General features: G+C 34.6%; 1 protein-coding gene across 7 annotated transcripts in view; it reads right to left on the reverse strand.

The window, feature by feature from the left end:
• The window catches only part of Bbox1 (gamma-butyrobetaine hydroxylase 1), a 58478-nt gene that overhangs the window by 22890 nt on the left and 15502 nt on the right, over positions 1-20086 (reverse strand). For 6 of the 7 annotated variants that reach the window (XM_070032705.1, XM_070032703.1, XM_070032701.1 and 3 more), the window contains 3 exons: positions 18363-18616; positions 17412-17526; positions 6657-6855 (listed from right to left, as the gene is read on the reverse strand). In XM_070032705.1, coding sequence (XP_069888806.1) covers positions 6657-6855; positions 17412-17526; positions 18363-18581 — 533 coding nt within the window. In that variant the 5' untranslated portion in view covers positions 18582-18616. Of the gene's footprint in view, positions 1-6656; positions 6856-17411; positions 17527-18362; positions 18719-20086 lie in introns of those variants that run through there. The other variant, XM_070032702.1, reaches the window with a different exon arrangement.

Here is a 20086-nt window from a genome sequence, read left to right on the forward strand (position 1 = left end):
TAAAAGGTATTAAAGAACTCCTGAAGAAAGAGGATGGCAGAGCCTCAGAGAGATCTAGGAGGAAGTTATATGAAAAGCCTAGGTCACATTGTAATAATGAGATGTACAATGAACTTTATAACTTGTGATGGGGGAGGGAGGGAAGAGTTGGGGAGGTGGGAGGGAAGGGATGGTAGGGACAAACAAAGGGGAAGGTAAGAATGCTCTATAGGATAATGTACTCATTACCTTACTCATGTAAGTATAACCTCTTTGTACACTATTTTTACAATAAAAAACATATTTTTTTAAAGCTTAGGTTAATGTCTCACCTACAAAGAGCCCAGAGCAAAGCCATGATTAAAACTGGTGTTCTTGTTGATTCAATGGACGACTCTGAACAATAATGCAATACAGATACTATGGGGTGTTCAGGCCTCCAATTTTTCCTAAAACTTTTGGGAAAAAAGTTCATCACACATTTATTTATATTTTTCTAATACAACTTGTGGCCTTCCAAGTGTTATTCAGCAATTATACATCTTCCAAAAATATTCCATATGATAAAATTTGATAACTATCAAGGTTTCTGCTTATTTTCTTTTATTAGTAGTTTTCCTTATAGCCTCTCACCTTCTTTACTTTATTCCTAAATTTAATATTTTAGAAACAAGGTATTCATTTTTAGTTCATTACTCTTACCCGTCTAACTCCTGTTATTCTACAAGAAACAAAAGCATTTGTAGCAAAAGCAAACAAACAAGCCCTGAACATCTGGACTCAGTTCTGGACATATAATAGTCTTGCTAGCTAAGGTTAAAAGTTTTGTTATCTTTTACGTTCTGATGAAATGTCACTTCAGGTTGCTTATGTGGTTAAAAATTTAAACTAAAAACTGGTATATATCAAGAATGCTAAAAAATTCATTCTGATGTTGACCTAATGAAGGTATTTAATATCTTTGCATACATTTTATTTCACTACAATTTTCTTACAAATTATAGAGAGTCTAGCACTGAGCTAGACCACCATTTTGGCCAGCAAGGAACTCAACCTGTCAATGATGAGATGCATATGCTTCAAATGTTGGCATGACTAGTTTAGTTCCATGTATAACAAGCAGATAGTTTACAACACGGTGATAGATAACTTAAAAAAAAACACACTAAATCCCTCTTCTCCAACTATCACTTTCTCTGTTTTTCTGTCACTTTGGTAATTGAGTATATGACCATAATAGAATCTTGACCTATCCAGTTTACTTGTTCTCCCAACTAATAAGAGAAGAAAATTTCAGGGCATGGATTTTGCCTTTTGTAAGATCATTTGAATGTCTCAATATTATCTTATGAAACTTATAGTCTTAAAAGACTTCAACCTAGTAAACAAACAGTATCTTACACCTTACAAGGGTGTTTTCTGTTTCCCCACAGCAATGAGAACTTTCAACAATGATACAGAAATTGCCTGATTTTCTATTATAGGATGAAGTATTATTAGAGACCACCCAGAGCAGAAGTGGGGACAGAAAGTAGGTCTCTGGAGTCACAGAGGCTGTCAGATTGAGGGAGGAGGAAGCAGGGGGTGGAAATAAGAACAAGGTTAAGAATCAATTGAGCAAGGCAAGAAAGGCCATAAAAACAGCCACAAACATAGAAAGATTTAATATGTATTGCCTGTCAACAGAATAAAAAGTTAGGAGATAAAAAAGCAAGGGAGATGCATGCAGATAAAAGGGGATATAGGAAGAGATGAGTCAGTCCTGACTAAACAACCTTGAAAGGGATTATATAGAGTTGTCTCATGGGGGCTCTCTTTGGATGAGCTAGTACTGCAGATATAATCCTGTGTTGGCTACAATTTTTTTTTTTTTTTTTTACCAAAAAGGAGCTCATTAGCACAAAGGACAATGAGTTTCAGTTTCACTAACTCATGCTGTGAATGGAGAAGAATGGTATGTAGTAAAAATGGTTTAGCTTGAGATAGCAAATAGGGCATTTCAGAATCTTAACTAAAAATATTATTCATGTCATAACTTCTTGCATTATGTAGCATATATAAATTTAGAGGGATTGGAATTGGTTCTACTAAAGGTCAATTTATAGGTGCACATGATCCCATTTGACTATACTTTGTACTATGTTGGAAGAGCACTCAGGCCCTTTGAATTATAGATGGCAGTTGTTGATTACTCTGTTACTCCACTTGTAATGTCAAATATCTGTGGTTTGTGTTTACTCTGCTCCTGGATTTTAATGCAATTTTTTTTATTGGTCTAGCTTATTGAGAGGAAACTGACTTTTATGTATTCATATTCATCCATATATACCAGTCATTAAAGATAATTCCCTGTAAAATAGAATCTCAAGTCAGTGTAGAACAAAATGCTAGGCAGAGTGCCTTGTAATACTGATATTCAATTTTGACATGTTCTTTTATTGGGAGCAATTGTAGTTTCTTTGGGATTTATTCTGTAGAATACATACTTGAAAACATTCCAATGGGGTGTCATCATTGCAAATAGCAATATGCAGGCATAGCTTACAATGACTTTTTCTCATTGAATGAAACCAGGTCATAAAATTCTGATAATTTATTCAACATTATCACCTTTCCTTAAAGGGTTCCAGCAAGTTATTTCACTACTAATTACCATTGTTACTGCTACTACTACTACTACTACCACCACTACTATTGCTATTACTATTTGGTGAGAGAAGAATGTATCTCTTTGGCTTCATTCAAAGGTTAATATCATGCTAAAAAGTTCATCTTGTTACATCTTGTTTTCTATCTCTCTCCTTTCTCTCTCTCTCCCCCCCTCTCTCTCTATATATATATACATATGTATGCATATAAATATGTATGTATATATATTTGGTAAAATTGCAGGTCCAGTGGTGTTTTATTTTTTCCATCCTTAGCTTTCATCATCAATGCATTAAGCTTACTGAGCATTTCTCATGTCTGAGCACACACACACACACACACACACACACACACACACACACACACGTACAACAATAACAATGACAACAACAACAACAAACTGTGTAGACGATGTGCTGACAAAATAATGACAAGTATCTGAAAAAATGTAGATGTGGAAAATGACGTGTACGTTTCTCCCCAAGTTGATTACCATTTTGATTTAGTTAAACATAAGTTTATAATTATGAAATGTCATAATAATAATGTCTGCTGTTTGTCTTTAAGAAAATCTAGACATGAATTTAGTCATTAAACATTTATTCCTTTCTACTATCTATGAAGACTGCATGAATTGTTGGAATTTATTGTGTTTTGTTCTTCCAACCAACCACTTAACCATTGATATGACAACTAATAAATGAGCATAGATATTCTTATTTCTTATTTTAGATACATTCATTTAAAATTTTCCAAATTAGAAGCTTTATGTGAGGGGAAAAGTGCTGGTTTAGTAGGTATTCATTTCCAGAGAGGGGTACCACCACTCTGAAGTGGTACCACCAACAAACTATTCTTGATTTTGATGTGGAAGCAAGATCCTCTGCAAAATTCCTTGACAAATCTTAATAAAAAATAGAGTTTAACTTGTCAACAGTTTTCTTTCCCTATTCCTCTTGCATTTTTGGAAATCCCCCTCCATTATTTATTGTCTGTCTTTACTCATTTTACTCATTCATCCATTATTTTTCAAACAGGAGAAAGACACATTGTTAATGGAAAAATAGTAATCAGAAAGATAGGGACATGGCTTAAGGTAGCTACTGTTTCTCTTTTGAAGAAAAGTCAGATCCAGACATAAAAACATAGAAAGAGGAACAAAGTTCTAAAAATGTATGTATTTATGAGAGTTCTGAAGCTTTTAATCACCCAAGTTCTACTGAAATTGAAATCAGCTCGTGTTGAAGTAGTCTTTCCTCTAAACCAGTGGTTCTCAACTTTGGCTGCTTATGAGACTCACTTGCCAGGTTTGAAGTCCTGCTGCTCAGGTCATTTACAATTTCTATTAAAGAAACATCTCCGAAGAAAACACCTAGATGTCTATATATTTTAAAATATCTTATTCCAATGTGCAACCCAAATTGTGATGTGTTTTTGTAAGTGTTCTTTTGAATAGGAGAGGATACTCCTGAATATTCCTTTAACTTTCACATCACCCAACCATTAATATCACACTCTCACATTTGTGAGAGGAAAAGTAGAAAAGAGAGAGGACTTCAGAGAAAATATTTATTTAGCTCAAAACAACAGCAATCACTGTCAAATTCTTTTCTTCAAGTCTTCAAAGTAGAGGATTAAATATGGATAAACACATGAAGGAATTTTTGGTGAAAATAGAGGTCAGATGTCAAAAATGTATTTCTTGACATATATCATTTGTGAGATTCTGGAAAAAATGTGATTTTTTTGAGGCAAGCAAGATAGGGTAGAAACAACTTCACTTAGATGGGAAAGGTCTTGGATAAAAGAAGTGGATATGTATTAGTAGGTTTTGGTTTGTTTTGACAACAGAACTTCAGTATTGATTGCAATAAATGTCACAATACTAGATCAGTGGCCAAGTTAGTAAACCCTTTTATGGGACTTGCAGAAACAAAACAAATACAAGACAAATCATAATTTTGGATTAGGATCCAGAAAGTAAGATGAGTGGGTAGGTGGGCGGAGTTAGGAAACTTCCCAAAAGAGCTTTCAAGATTGATCACTGTTTTGAAATTGTGAAGTATCTAGAATAGATGCTAAAAGTTTATTACTGGTGTATGAAAGCTATAAAACAATTTAGAGGAATTTAATTTTTAATTCCAGTATCTGAAAGCATCTTTTCAGGTACTTCTCATTTTTGATAGTAAAATGTGAAATAGTGACAGGCAAGCCTGGATTTATATATTTTAATTCCATTATTAATATTTGCCAGAACTTGAGTTGCAAATAAATTCATTAGGCTTGCGATTCTTTAATGAACTGGAGGTTAAAATCTATTTCAGAGATCTTAAAAGAATTAACACATATTACACCCTGGCTATTAATAATTTCAATTATTTCCCTTCTATTTATTTATTGTTATAAATTCTCAAGCACCACTACTTCTTGCAAACATACTTTTTTCTGGAAGGACATACTTTTTCTGGAAAGCAAATATGTTAAGTATGGTATAAGTAAATTCTTAGGGAGGGGGTGAGGATTGAATTGTCCAGGTCTAAATCTTCTGACATGAAAAAAGAAAAACAAAAACAAACAAATAAAAAAGTGTGCAAACTATTGAGGGCAAGTAATTGAACATTCTTGATTTTTGTTTATCTATGACAAGGTCTTATGCTAGATTAGGGATGGCAAACTCAAATGTTCACAAGATCCTTGCAGTTTTGGGGTTGAGAAGAGGACTTAGACAAACACTTTAAGGCACTCCTATCCTTATGTCTAACAAATATTTGACATGCTAGGTTTTAGGCCAGCTATTCAGTTGTTGTAAGTCTTGAGTTTTCAAGAAAAAGAAAATCCATATAAGTTTAAAATCTCACAGTTTTTAAGTGCTGACAAAGAATTCCATTTTCTTTCAACATTATGTGAGCCAAAGCAAAGACATCTCAGAACAGCTCATGTGCCACCAGCTCATGTGCAAACTTTAGATTTTGATGGTCCTTTTCAATTCCTGTATTTGCTGGTAATTGGATCCACCTTTCATGAGGCACATCACCTTAGTGATGAGAAATTCAGTTGTACCCCTCACTTCAAGAAAAATGTTCTCTGTTGCTAATAATGTGGATTTCGAATGCTATTTCCTAGGAAACTTTATAAAACTATTTTTGCATAGTAAAAATTAATTATATTTCCCATTAGTAAAGCTCACAGGCTCAAATGTCTACACATTTATCTTAACACATCTTGTGGCTAGTTTTAATTCACCAGAATCTAACTTTGTGTTAACTCTTGAGAAATAAAACTTAAAATAAACCTCAAGACATGCTTTTAAAGACTGTTAAAGCAACAGAATCTTCTATCTTATCTGCGATGAGCAAAATTAACCCTCGTGTGTTTGCGAACAGGTCCTTTAAAGCAGTAGTTAATGGTAAATGAAGTTTAAAAGGTGGGATCCTAATTCAACAAGAACAGGAAGAGGAAGAGATGGCAGTTTGCTGCACACAGAGAGATGACTGTATAGGTACATTTGAAGGCAGTTACTTTAAGCTAGGAAACAAATGTCACCCTGATGTTGGACTCCCAGTTTACAAAGTCTATGAGAAAATAAAACATTGTGTATCATTTTATCTTGACAGCCTGAGCAGCCTAATGTACCACTTGTAACTAGCCAGATCCAAAAATTCTCAGCAGAGAAGGAGTGGAGGAGAAAAACAGTCCTAAAATTCAACACATATTCTACAAAATTAAGCCAATTGAAGGAAAAGGTGGGATTGGGAGGGGTGGAGGACAATGATGAATGGGGTGACATTGATTGAGATGCACTGTATTCGTAAACTGCTTTGTAGAATGGCAACTCCTTTATACAACTACTTAAAGATTAAAAAAAAAGGTCTGTGTATTCTCAAACACCATTTTTAGACTCCCTTTTCCATGTGGCTTTCACTAAAGACATCATGGACATTTCTGCACCTTCAGTCCAAAGAGGACCTCTCTCTGGGAAATATAAGAAACTGTGACTGTGATGGGACATAAGCCATCAGGTGACTCACCCATAAAATGTGAGATAGAGGAATCCAATCCTTTTCCCAAGTTTCATAATTTCTCCTTGCTTGTCAGCTGCTCCAATGAGTCGTACAATGCCTACTTTCTTGAGGCTGGAGAGCCAATGGTATGCTTGCTTATCATTTTTCAAGACGTCTTCAAAATTCAAAGTAGGCAGTTGGAACTCTGAGCTCCAATACTGGCATTCTGTGGATGAAATAATAAACAGATGGGGTTATGTTGTTTTTACACAAAGCAATAGCCTTCGCAAAGGGTTTAATTCATTAGAGCTAATCATTGATCTATCAGTGAGTTAACTAAGTGCTAGTCATTTCAGGCATGCCTGACATCTTGGATCCATACATCTATGCCTCTAACCCAAATATGTGTCTGGTCTATAACTGTTTTCCCCGTATGTACCATTTATTGTGGGAATGGTTTTTAGCTTTTAAATGGCTCTTGATTTGTAAGATTTCTTTGCCTAAAACCTTAGCCCTGAGATATCAGATTTAATACTATCTGTTTGTCCAACTCCAATTAAAATGTTTGACTAAAACAGAATATTCTTATCCTGGGGAGAAGGGAAGTCACAGTTCTTTTTATTTCACCTGATTTAGAGGCTATATTGGAGATGAAGCTGTTCCTAGCCATAGGAAGGAAATATAAGAATATGTTTCTTGGATACATATACCCTTAAATGGAAGTGCAGAAAGAGAAAAGGTCAAATGTCTTCCCTTAGCTCTCTCATTCTAGATTTCTAAATGCTCACAAAAATATTCACATGAGAAAACAGAAAACAAGTGCAAAGTATAATTGGCTTGCAAATTAGGATCTCCTAAAAGGAGTATAACATTGAGGAAATAGTAATTTTCTTTTTTCTTTTTTATTGTGAAAATACCATACAGCGGGGTTACAATTACATGGGCAAGGTAATGAGTACATTTCTTATCAAGCATTGTTGCCTCCTCCTTTGTTTCCCCTTCCCATCCCTTCCCATCCCCCTGCCCCACTCCTGTCCCCCCCACCTCTACCCCAAGATGTTATGTTGAAAAATGAACTTTAAAACTTTGGCGCCACGGGGAAATAGTAATTTCTAAGGGAAACAAGGCAGATGCTAACAACTGTGTCCAGGAGACAGATAACACTAGCTGCTTTATTTGATTCCTTCCTGTCTTGGGAAGGAAGTTGTCAAGTCAGCAAACCTTTCTAACAAGTGTCAGAATAAGAATATATAGTCAATATCATCTTGAACAAGGCTTTACTTTTCTAACTGGGGAATATCCCATCTTATGGAAACTCACCCCAAAGCCTCCAGGGTAAGAGTGAATTATGGTGTCAGTGTTTCTTGCAGTATGTGTGGACTGGAAATCATTTCTTCTGTTGTCAGCCCAGGATAGAATTTTTTTTTTAGTTGTGAGATATTAGCATAAGTCATGATAAGATGAATTTAGAGACAGAGAGCCATTTCTTACTCTCCCACCAGGTAGTTGGCTGAGGAAATTTTCAGTAGCAAGTAGGAGTGTGTATTTATAAGACATAATTAGGCTATTGATGCCTGTATTGCCAAAATTTCTGGTTGATTAAAAATAACAGCTTCCACAAGAGCTAGAATTTCCAAATTAAACTGCAAACTATAATTTACATCTTCCTTCTAGCTGTGTTGATAGGCTTAAACAATGCTAACATTTTGGAGTATTAAACACATTCTACATTCTTAGTGTTTGACTATATTGCCTCAGGAAGTCAAACTGCTATCCAGAGGGTTTCTTAATTTTGAGTTTCAATTCCTTTGTCCCTGGTGGGACGAGGGACAATGGTAACTAGGTTACCTTGGCAAAGGGAAGCGTGGTAGAACATGGGGCATGTTGAGTTAAGATCAGAGAAAATTACCTGAAGCAATAATAAATAATGAAGGTTTCAGGATAGTTAAGCTATTGTAACTGGTTTTGGGGAAGAAGAGGGGTAGTGTTGTATATACGTTCTTTGTATTGGAATGTATCAGCTACTCAGAAATTATGTGTTGATTTATCTTCGCAATAAATCCAGAATTAGACTATGTCCACAAGGCACTATTGCTGGACAGTAGATTTCAAAGACTTCTATAGGGGATTTAGACAAGAAAGTTGTTGAGTAAAATACCATGACATGTGATATGATTGAAATATGTTCAAGGCATTTGACCTTTTAATCTCTATCTAATGTTTTTTTCATGATGCTCAACTTACTCTTTCACATGAACAATGTTCTCCAAGTCTAATTCCTCCAGCTTCATATATTTCTTCTAGAACAAGAGTTAGCTTTATATGAAAGTGACACTTCAGAGAAGTGGTCTACTTAGGCTTGTTTTGAATATTGAATTCTCTGCCTATTTTCTTTGCACTCTCATTTGATCATTATATTTTAAAACCCCCAGATTGTAATTATTTGGATTGGAATAATCCAAAAGAAGATGATTACAGCTGGTGGTCTTGCCTGTAGTTCTAGCTATTCAGGAGGCTGAGATCTGAGGATCACCATTCGAAACCAGCTTGGGCAGGAAAGTCCATGAGATGGTCATCTTCAATTAACAAGAAAAATAGCCAGAAGTGGAGCTGTGGCTCAATTGGTAGAGTATTAGCCTTGATCAAAAATGATCAGGGACAGAGTCAGGCTCTGAGTTTAAGCTCCAGGATTGGCACAAAAAACAAACCAAGCCAAAACAACAAAACAACAACAAAATTCATGTCATAATTATTACATATTTAGAAAGCTCATTTTATTCCCAGTTAGGAGAAATTTTTCTGAGGTCAAATAGTAAGTATGACAAGCATAAAGAAGAAATTATCATCTTCTATTTTAAAAGCATACTCCTAAATTCAGTATATTCAGAAACCTAAAAGAAATATTGAAAACAGTTTTCAGTATATTGAGCCTCAGATGGAGATCAAGGACACAGAATACGAGAAGTAGAAGAAATGTTAGAGAATTAATTGGCTATTTCATATTAATTTTAAGATTTTTTTAACATTAGTTCTTATTTTTGAAGACATGTTACCTAGACTACAGGTGAGGATTCTTCTAATTTGGGGACACTTTGATAATATATACAAGGGCATGTTATCCATACTATGCTTTTCTCCATTCTGTTGGATAGAATCAGCTATGGCTAGCCAGACATAATAGCACATGTCTATAATCCCAATTATTCAGGAGAAGGTAGAAGGAAGAATGGCTTAAGGTCAGCCTAGACAAAGGTACCAGATTCTGAAAAACAGAAGACTGGGGCATGTGGCTCTAGTGGTGAAGTACTTGCCTAGTAAGAGAGAAATCTTGAGAGCAATCTTGAGTAGAAGAGAAAGAAAGGAAAAGACAAGGAAATTAGCTATTCTTATTGACATGGTTATTTATATCAAAGGCCTTTTCTTTATCATAGAGATTTAGTAATTTATCAATAGACATCTACTATATCTTTTGTAAGACATTACTGTTTTCTATTGAGAATAAAACATAACAGAGAAACTATGGTGTAGACTTCAATGCTGTTCAATGTAACTGTGGTGATGGAAATTTTCGGTGGATCATAACTACTAGTAATATTACAGCTATTGAAACTTGACTTCTAGATGGTCGAACTGAGAAATTCAGGTCATTTTTAAAATTTTATTAATTTAAACTGACTGGTATGTATTAGACAAAACATGCATGGAGAGGAGGACTGGTTTGATCCATTGCTTTTACCAGCTAGTTTCTTGGACTCTTCTCTCAGTTGTCTATTAAACAAAACAAAAACAAAGACAATTATAGTTATCCTGAAGTCATTTGTGACCATGCAGTGTGATTATACAAAGGCTTCATGTAGTGCCTGGCACACAGTATACCCATAGTAACATTAGGAATGATAGCTAATATTTGTTGAAAACTTTTTAGGTCTCAGGCACAGGGACTAACTGTGTTTCTAATCTTGATGGCAAGAATATGGAATAGATAACTTTAGCATTGCAATTTTGTAAAGAATGGAACAGAGGTTTGAGTTATATATCAATAATTTCCAAAGCTAGTTAGCCAAATATAGGAGAGTGGTTCCCAGTACACAAATCTACAGTGGCTCAAATCAGTTTGTATATGTACCAGTATACAAACATTTGATGATTTAAAATACTGATTTAAAAGATCCTGCATCCGGATGTCCATAGCTTATTCTGCCCTTTATAAAGGAAAGCAGGACAAGTCACAATGAGGAATACTTTGTCAGAACTTGTTCAAGTGTAGGCATTTAAAGATAAGTGTTGGCTGCTAGTAAGGCTTTTTAATTCAGAGAAAATATAAGGAGTAGGGTTCATTGCACAAGACTGCAACAACATGACTAGTCATCATCTGTGAAATGAACTGAGCTCTTGCAAGGTTTAAATTCAACAAGCCTTTCTTCTTTAATTTATGCCAATCCAGTCAGTGGTCCAGACCTTTTAAACTTCAGGACAGTATCACTTTTCAGGCAATTTGAGTGACTAGGTGCTGGGGAGATAAACAGGGACTAAAAACATTCTTACAAGATGCTAATATTTTTAAAACTTTGAGTTTGTGTTTGTGGAGTTTGTTCTTGAGTTATGTTTGAGTCTGAGTTTGTATTATGAGAAATTTCTGCATTCAAGAGGGATCTATTTAGGAAACATATATCTTTACAGCACATTTTAATGAAAATTTACTATCTTGCTTCTTTTAATGATGCAAAAGCTGTAGATCCTTGAAACAAATATTACTCTCTCTATACACACACACACACACACACACATACACACACACACACACACACACACGTAGAAAATAAGCCATTTTCAGAGACTCTAGTAAAAGCAAGGCCATCAACATAATACACAGCATACTCAAGGCTACAAATAATATTCAAGTTTCTACTCTCAGACTATGATTATAATTATCTATCTATCTATCTATCTATCTATCTATCTATCTATCTATCTATCTATCCATTTTTGATACCTTTAGCCTGTTTACAATGATTTTAAAAAAATCTTCAGAGTTTACAATTGTTTTCTTTACCATAATTTTCATTTTGGAGTACCCTGGAAAGAGTTTTGCTCACATCAGAAATGAAGAGCCCCAGCTTATCACAGAACCTGTGACCACACATAAAGTCTTCACATACTTCTTTTTTTTGTAGGTTTTTATTGTAAAAATACTGTATAGAGGGGTTACAGTCACATGAGCAACGTAATGAGTACATTTCTTATCAAGAATTGCGAATTTCAAGGACAGTGCTATGATTAGTTACTTGCCAAGATCATCATCTTGTTTTGAATGTAAAATACTCTAATTTTCAGGAGATATAGCACCATATTTCCTTAAATCCACGTGGGAAGTCAATATGTGATATCTGTACAGAATTAAATTTTAACATCAAGAGAACAATTTAAAAACATTTGCCCTACAATTGCAAAAATAACTATTGGGGCACTAAAAGAAAATACATTTGACTAGATTAAATCTTTTGTCAGGAGCCTACCTTAAAAATAAATTTACACATTTGGGTCTAGATACATAAAAAGAATGGAAAATGATGGAAGGTTTAAGGTATGAGCTGGCCTTCCTAATTTAACTTATGGTCTTTCTAATAAATACTTCCTTGAACATGAACTTCACACATCATAAAACTTATGCACAAGCTTCATACTGGCTTTCAAGGAACCATTTGTACATGATATCCTTCTGAGGGTTAAGCACATTCCAGAGTCCTGAGCTCAGAAGCAAAAAGACACAAAGGGGTTCTTTAGCTTCATGAATGGAGTATGATGATTTTCAATGTGTTATTTCAAGAGGTAAGGATCTTTTATCCAACTGTACTTAATTGAGCTTTGAAATAGTTTATCTAATCTGCAGGGCATCAGCCAATCTTACCCTGTTTCTATATATAAACATAGTCTTTGGGCCTCATTAACCCCCAAATCTGGTCCCTAAAAAGGGAAAGGAAACTAAGAGGAAAGAAACAGATCTCTTTTCCTCCCTATGGGGATGCTGTTTTTTTAAAGTACTCTTTTACTTCTTGTCCAATGAATTCTGTAAGTTTTTCAAGGTTCTAGTGACTTGTATCTCAGAAAGAAGGTGTTCAAGAATAGCTGGGCATAGAAATGAGGGTACAATATCACAGGAGGTTTGGTGGATTTATTATATATGCGAATTAAGGCGAAAACCACACATACATGTGATTTTTGCATTTTGATAAAGGTCTTTGAAAATGGTCTTGAAGCAAACTAAGTGTTCTTTGCTCTATAAGAAAAATCTCCATCTACAAGTAAGCATAGTTCAAATTAAGAAAGGAGAACTTTGTATAACTTTTCTTTTCCTGTGTGCAATGCAAATATATTTTGGAGGGCCTAACAGTTACTTGAGGCTTTTCACTTCTCATAGCAAGCTCTTTAGAAAGGAGGAAAGATTATGGTTATATACTGAAGGGCTGTAATCTACTTAAGTGGATGGTAAAGAATGGCTCTCCTAGAAGACAGTTTTATAGGACTGAAAAAGTAATAATCCTTCTTGGTCATACCATGTAATCAGTTCTGGATTGCTGAGAAAATGGAGAATGATGACTCAATGAAAATAAGATTTTCTTCAAATGACAACTTTTTCAATTTGTTCTCCACAACAAATAATATTGAAATCAGATGTTAATAGAAAATATTTTAGAACCAATTACAAATTACAAAATGACATAGAAAACAAGTATTCACTCGCTTTGACACTAAGTATTAATAAAAAGAATGAAAATTTAAATATAAACACTTAGAGATGTATGTGAATTGCAGATATAAATTTATTAAGTTACTAATTAGATTATTTTGTATAAACATTCTACAGAGTAATTTTCTCATTTTAGTTATGTCAATTAGCTATTAGCAGTTTTACATCTCAGTTACAACAATGAGTATAACTATGCCCAAATTTTACAGGGAAGCTAAAAGGTAATTTATTTTAAAAACCACCTTCATGTTTCTCATGTTGTATTAAAGGCTTCAGCTTTCTATGACTGGAAATGCTCATATTCTGGCTTTCAATAGTTAGCTTTGAAATTGTTTCTATAAAAGAATATATATATATATATATATTTATATATATATATTTTTTGGGTCCGGTTGTGGGGCCAGAACGCTGGGCCTGGGCGCTGTCCCTCAGCTCTTTAGCTCAAGGCTAGCACTCTACCACTTGAGCCACAGCACCACTTCCGGCTTTTTTCTTTTTGCTTATGTGGTGCTGAGGAATGGAACCCAGGGCCTCATGCATGCAAGGCAAGCGCTCTACCACTGAGCCACCTTCCCAGCCCTATAAGTATATTCTGTTGATATGAATTCTACCCCTTTATGTCCCCCCTCTTTGTTAAATTTTCATTGTCTACAATTAGACCATTCCTAGCCCAAGACCATTATACCATATAAGCTGACTCTTTTGTTCTCTTTGTCAGATAAATGCAAAACCCAGGGCCAAAGGAGCACTCAGAGAGGGGAGACTACAATAAGAAACAAGGTGTTGGGATTATATTTATAGACTTGTCAATTAAAAATATATTCATTTGAATCAAATCAATTGTGACTCTACACAATTTAAAACATTGAATAAAAATTATGGCTATAATTGTCTAAAACCTGTGAATTCATTTCTCTGATTTGTAAAATGCTGACCTGGGAGATATATGAAATGTTTTAATTGAACTTTTTGCTGAGAGGACTTTCTTGCCTAACGGTTAAGGACCAAGAATAGCTCTTGAACTATGTCTGAGTTTGTCTCTTCCCTTCTCTGTTGCCTAACAATTTTAACAATACCAATGGTAAACTAATTGAAGGTTCCAAAACCTATTTTATCTTTTAATAATTTTTCTACTTGTGCAGAATTTTACTTTGTTTCTTTTCCTAGCCAAATTGATCAGATTTTCAAAACCCATCTCCAGTAACATTTCCTTTTTTTTCTCGAAGTCCCTTCTTCTATGGTATCATGAACTTTTAATGCAGTCTTAATGTACTTAATATATTACACTTGTTTTTACGATTATACTTCACTAGACTTAAATGTTCAAAGACAGAGTTCATACCATTTTTAACCTTCCTTATAATGTCCTTACAGAGTCCCTACTACAAAAGTACCCAGTATACATACAGCTGCATAAATATTTATGAGGAATGATTATTCACCATATCTTACTTTCAGCTGTGAAGTAATCTCTCTAGTGACTGTCTCATGATCAGTGCCATGACTGATGAGCATTTGTCTTTTCTTATTTGCTCTCAATTCCCAGGCCAGAAGATAAAGGAAAGTACTCTGTACCTTGAAATGTCTTGTGTCCTCATTAAGGAAAGATTAGAAAAGGAGCCTCACAGTGAGGATTAAAATTCAAAATCCTTTCACAAATATAACCCACATTATTTGTATGTTCTGGGGTATATTGTTGTTCAAAAATAACCCAACAACAGTAAAATAGGTATCAAATTCCATAAGCAAAAAGCCAAAGAACCAATATCCCTCAAAATGGCCCATTAATGTCTTCTTTTATCCATCAACTGCACAGCTTGAAAATACATTTTAAAAATCTGATTTTGTTTTAAACCATTGAAGTATTTTCCAGTGTCTACACAACAGCCAGCTATCCTATTATTCATGATTATGGCTGTCATTGTGATTATTTTTTTCCCACTACTTAACTGAGTTTACTATAATTTCCATTTTGCTACTGACTGATGATACTGAGCAAACAAGCTCTAAAACTTTACTTGTCATATGATATTAATGGAGGGATGTGGCTGTATCCTTTTACACTGCTTAAAGTCTTAAGTGATAATAACAAAATGTTGGCTTTTACATCCTAAAATCACCTAAAAAAGAATCTGAAGTAAATAAAAGTAAAACCTAACAAGATTATAAAATCAAGACAGAATTAAGGGAAAAAACATTAGGGGTGCCAAAATAGTTCTAAAATAAATGTTAAAAAAACACATAATCAAGAGAGTGCAATTTGACCCAGATAATTGTTATGAAGTTATGTAATGGGAAGAATCTAGCAGCACATTCTTTGGAAGAAAGCAGAAAAAAACCTCTGTTTCCTCTAACTACTTATAGATGTATTCAATCAGCTAGCAGTGGGTAATGACAGTTTACACACAAAATCCTAGAACAAAACGAGGTCAGTTGTCAGAACAGTGAAATGTAGTAAATAGAGGAATTCAGTACTTGATGAAATTGGTGTATGCTTAAAGACAGAAGGGGATATACTACCAGTATATCAGTATATCAGTCTCTGACTGATCCGTATAGGAAGTGTTGAAATTATGTAATTCAAATTGTTGAATGAGCAAAACCTCTTACTCATCAGTACACTGCTGAGTTCTCATAGATGTTTGAGAATTCCAGATTGGACAGTAGTAAGGTGAAATATCTGGTTAGTGTGTAACTTTAAGTTCCCAGCAGAAGTGTTATAGAATTCAACAAAATGGTCACTTGTTGATATGATTCAATGATTTAACAGCAGTTAAAAAACATTTAGGTAAACTTTGCAGAAGTCGAAGTTCTAACAAATACTTAACAATCATTACATATGAGGGAAAAACTGAAAAAAATGAGGGAAGAGGTGACACTTAAGAAAATATACTCATTACCTGACTTAGGTAATTGTAACCCTCTGAACATCATCTTTACAGAAACAATAATAACAGAAGAGAGTTTGTTAAAGTTCTTTAACCCATGGACTATCCAGCTACAATTTACCAGATCACACATATACTGAGAGAGAGAGCAAGACTAAGAGGCACAGAGAGAGAGACACAGAGAGAGAGAGAGAGAGAGAGAGAGAGAGAGAGAGAGAGAGAGAGAGAGAGAGAGAGAGAGAGAGAGAGAGAGAGAGAACCTTAACTCTTCTCATGATTGCCATTGATACAACTTGGGCTCTATTATTTTTTATCCCCAAAATTGTATTTAAAATGTCTAAGTATTTTTTTTGTCTTAGTTCAAAACTAAAATTTTCTTTGTCCTGCCTCCACATCCCACCCCTGCTCCCACCCCACCATCTATCATTTGTAATGTTTTCTTGAACATTATTATTGGCTACAGATGGCCTGAAGACTCATAGAAACTTTCCACAGGAAATGTGCTTGTGCTGGTAGAAGAATACACACACTCTCATATGCAATGCTGTGTTTTCCTTTTCATGGGCACAATAATCATAACATTCCATCTTTAGATACCAGGTTAGGGATTGAACTTTGTGTTGTTCTTGCCTTAGACATCTTGTTAAGAAGGGAAACTCTGCCCCTTTGTAGGGATGGGTTTATGGAATATTTGTGGAGTATAAGAGTTAACCCTAGGTGATTGAGATATAAGTCTGTTGCATTTACATTTTTATTATTTTTAATTTTTGTGCTAGTCTAGGGGCTTGAACTCAGGGCCCAGTGCTGTCCTTGGGTGCTGCACTTGCTTTATACCTACTTCTTTAGTACTTCGAGAACTGCTCTGTCCTTTTCATTGTTTACCCAAATGATCTGTATTGGCAGCATTTAAAATTATTATTTTAACCAAAACATAAAAGTTTGATTTTGTGGCTAAGCTCAATTCTTACTGTAAATGCCTTACAACATACAAAAGAGATGGAATTATCCAGATTTGATACACAGTATATACATGTAGTAAAAATTTATACCATAGCCAAAGTATGTGAAATTAAACTAATAGTAAATTTTTAAAAAGATTCTTATTATCAACATTTTAAAAGATATTGAAGACCACAGCAGGATTACCTGGCAAAAACAATTCTTCTTGGAGTTTTGCTCTAGCCTGTTGGGAGAAGCATCTTTTCTTCAACCAATCAGCTTCAAATTCACTCTGATGCTCATTGGGCCAAGTGATGTAAACCTTATAAAACAGAGAGGAAATGTCACCTACTTGTATCTTATGCTACTATCTGTTTTGGTTCTCTACTATTGTTCAGTTTCTAAGTATAATTTAAGTTAATCCAGGACTGAAATTTAACCTTTTTATCCTCCCTGCTGGGAGCAAGTCAAGGGGCTGTATCTGAGGCCAATAAAATACATGTAAGAAATGGAATTTAGAAGTTCTTATTCCATATCCTCTAAATCTGTATACCCAAAACTTCTCATGATAAGGTGCTAATATTAATAGTGCGAACTGGAAATAAAGTCCTTAAGTTGGGAGGAGGACAAGAGTTTTTCTGGTTACATTTGCTCTTTGGATAAGAACTGGAGGAAATCTGGAAAAGAGAAAAGAGGAATAGTGGCTACATCTGGATGGCTTTTGAGAACAGTACATTTAGGGTAAGCCATGCACATCTATCTATGGATAAACTTGATTAAATATGAACTAGTAGTATTCTTTGAGTGCTGTCTATATGCCAAGCCCTATGATAAACATTTTTATCTCATTGAATCCCGAATAACTCTCCATAAGTAAACTATGTTAGTACCTTCACCGATTTTACAGGTGAATAAATGGAGTCCCAGAAGCAAGCTGCCACTCACTGAAAGAATAATGAGCAATCTTGTAGTAGTACTAATTAGAACATTTGCTCCCATTGGCTGAGCATGCATAATTTGTTCAAAGCACTTTATAAACATGAATGTACAAATAGTTACATATCCAACCAAATGATAAAAAAGTTATTTAAAATGATTGAAAACAAGTCCTTTTAGCTAATGTGAAAGAGAAGGAGGAGAAAACTTAAAGGTGATTACCTTTTTTCTGTCAAACACCAAGCATTTAATACTAATGTTCACATCAAGAGCTTCCAGGAGCAATTTCCGAGCTTTGGCAGAATCCAGATAACATTCAGAGCACTGGCAGTTGTCTCTCAGCCACACAGCCGGGTAGAGGGACTCCGTCCCATCATGCCAAAAGATCTGCATCAAATGAGCCCCATCCAGTGGTTCTGCCTTTTGGATGAAGCAGTGCATGTTTCTGGTGTCTGGGGATAAATCTCGTCAACCACCTAGTATGACAAATCAGTGTTAAAAGCAATAGACAGGGAAATTGAATCTGAATTAACCTCTAAGAATGAACAGTTTAAGTGGCCTCTGGCCTCTGCTTTTGATTCGGCTTCTGGGGCTGTGGTTTGACTTATCAATGCCAGGACCTTTGCTCTGGGTAGAGAATTTCACATGCTGTAAACAGAAACATTGTGGCTAAAAGCAAATAAGATAAAAATGCTGCATCAGGATCCAGATGAAAAGAATTCTTTGTTTTTCCTCCCAGAAATTTTAGATAAAGCCAGAACCAATGACATACATACTTTCATAAATGTTCTTGCATACAAGTTCTGGAATGTTTAAGGGAGAAAATAACAAGCTCCACCAACTAAAATTTCCTCTGAAATTTTAACTGATGCCAATTATTGATGGCTTTTAAAACAAAAAAGCTTCTAGGATACAAGAGTAGTAAGTTTGTTCTGAGGAAGGAATACTAATGCACTTTATTTTATTTGAAGGAGTGCTCTAACTCAGAACACAATGCTATTTTGGTTCTAGCATTTACTTTTTATTTAAACTTATATTCTCAATAAAATAAAAATAAATGTTTAGGTTCTGCAAAGAACTTGTTTTGTTTGTTCTCTGAGATTTTTGTGCCTTGAAGTACAGTATTAGGAATCCTAGTCAGAGCAATGAGGGGTGAAAAAGAAATAAAAAGCATCTAAACCTTAAGGAAAGAAGGAAAACTATCTCTCTCAGTTTATGACATGGTATTATATGCAGAAGCCCTAAAGACTCCAAAACCCAAACTTTAAAAACTAACAAAAATTTAGCAAGTTTGTAAGACACAAAATCAGCACACAATCATCTATATCATTTCTATATAATAATAATATTCTATGAGACTATAATCACATTTATAGCACTATCATGGGAATTTAATATTCAATGTACCAAGGAGATAAAATATCTATATCCTATAAACTGTAAGACAAGAATTAAGTGAACTGATGAAAGATATAGGTTAATGGAATGATACACCAAACTTATGGATTAGGAGAAATAAGAGTCAAAATAAACCTTACGTCAATGTGACTTACAAATTTATATCAAAATTCCAGTGAGATGATTCAGAGAAACAGAAGGAAACAGCCACACATTTTTCATAAAGTCACAGAGCAATACTTAGGAGCCAAAGTAACCATAGAAAGAAAAAAAAAACACTTGGAAGCTTCACACTAACTGATCTCAAAACACATTACACAGTAGCAGTATAAACTAGTAGTGGTAATAAATGAAGCCTGTTGCTGACCTAAAACAGACACACAAACCAATGGAATAGAGCATTGAGATGAGGAGTAAATCAATGCATTCAATGTTACTTGGTCTTCTGACAAAGTTTCCAAGAAAGGAAATGATGAAAGGATAGTTCCCTCAATAAATAGTGTGAAGAAAACTGGATATCTGGATATTTGCACAAAACTGGATATTTG

This window comes from Dipodomys merriami, unplaced genomic scaffold, assembly GCF_024711535.1.
Source record: "Dipodomys merriami isolate MVZ:Mamm:240054 unplaced genomic scaffold, mDipMer1.0.p SCAF_21, whole genome shotgun sequence".
In the NCBI taxonomy this organism is placed as follows: Eukaryota; Metazoa; Chordata; class Mammalia; order Rodentia; family Heteromyidae; genus Dipodomys; species Dipodomys merriami.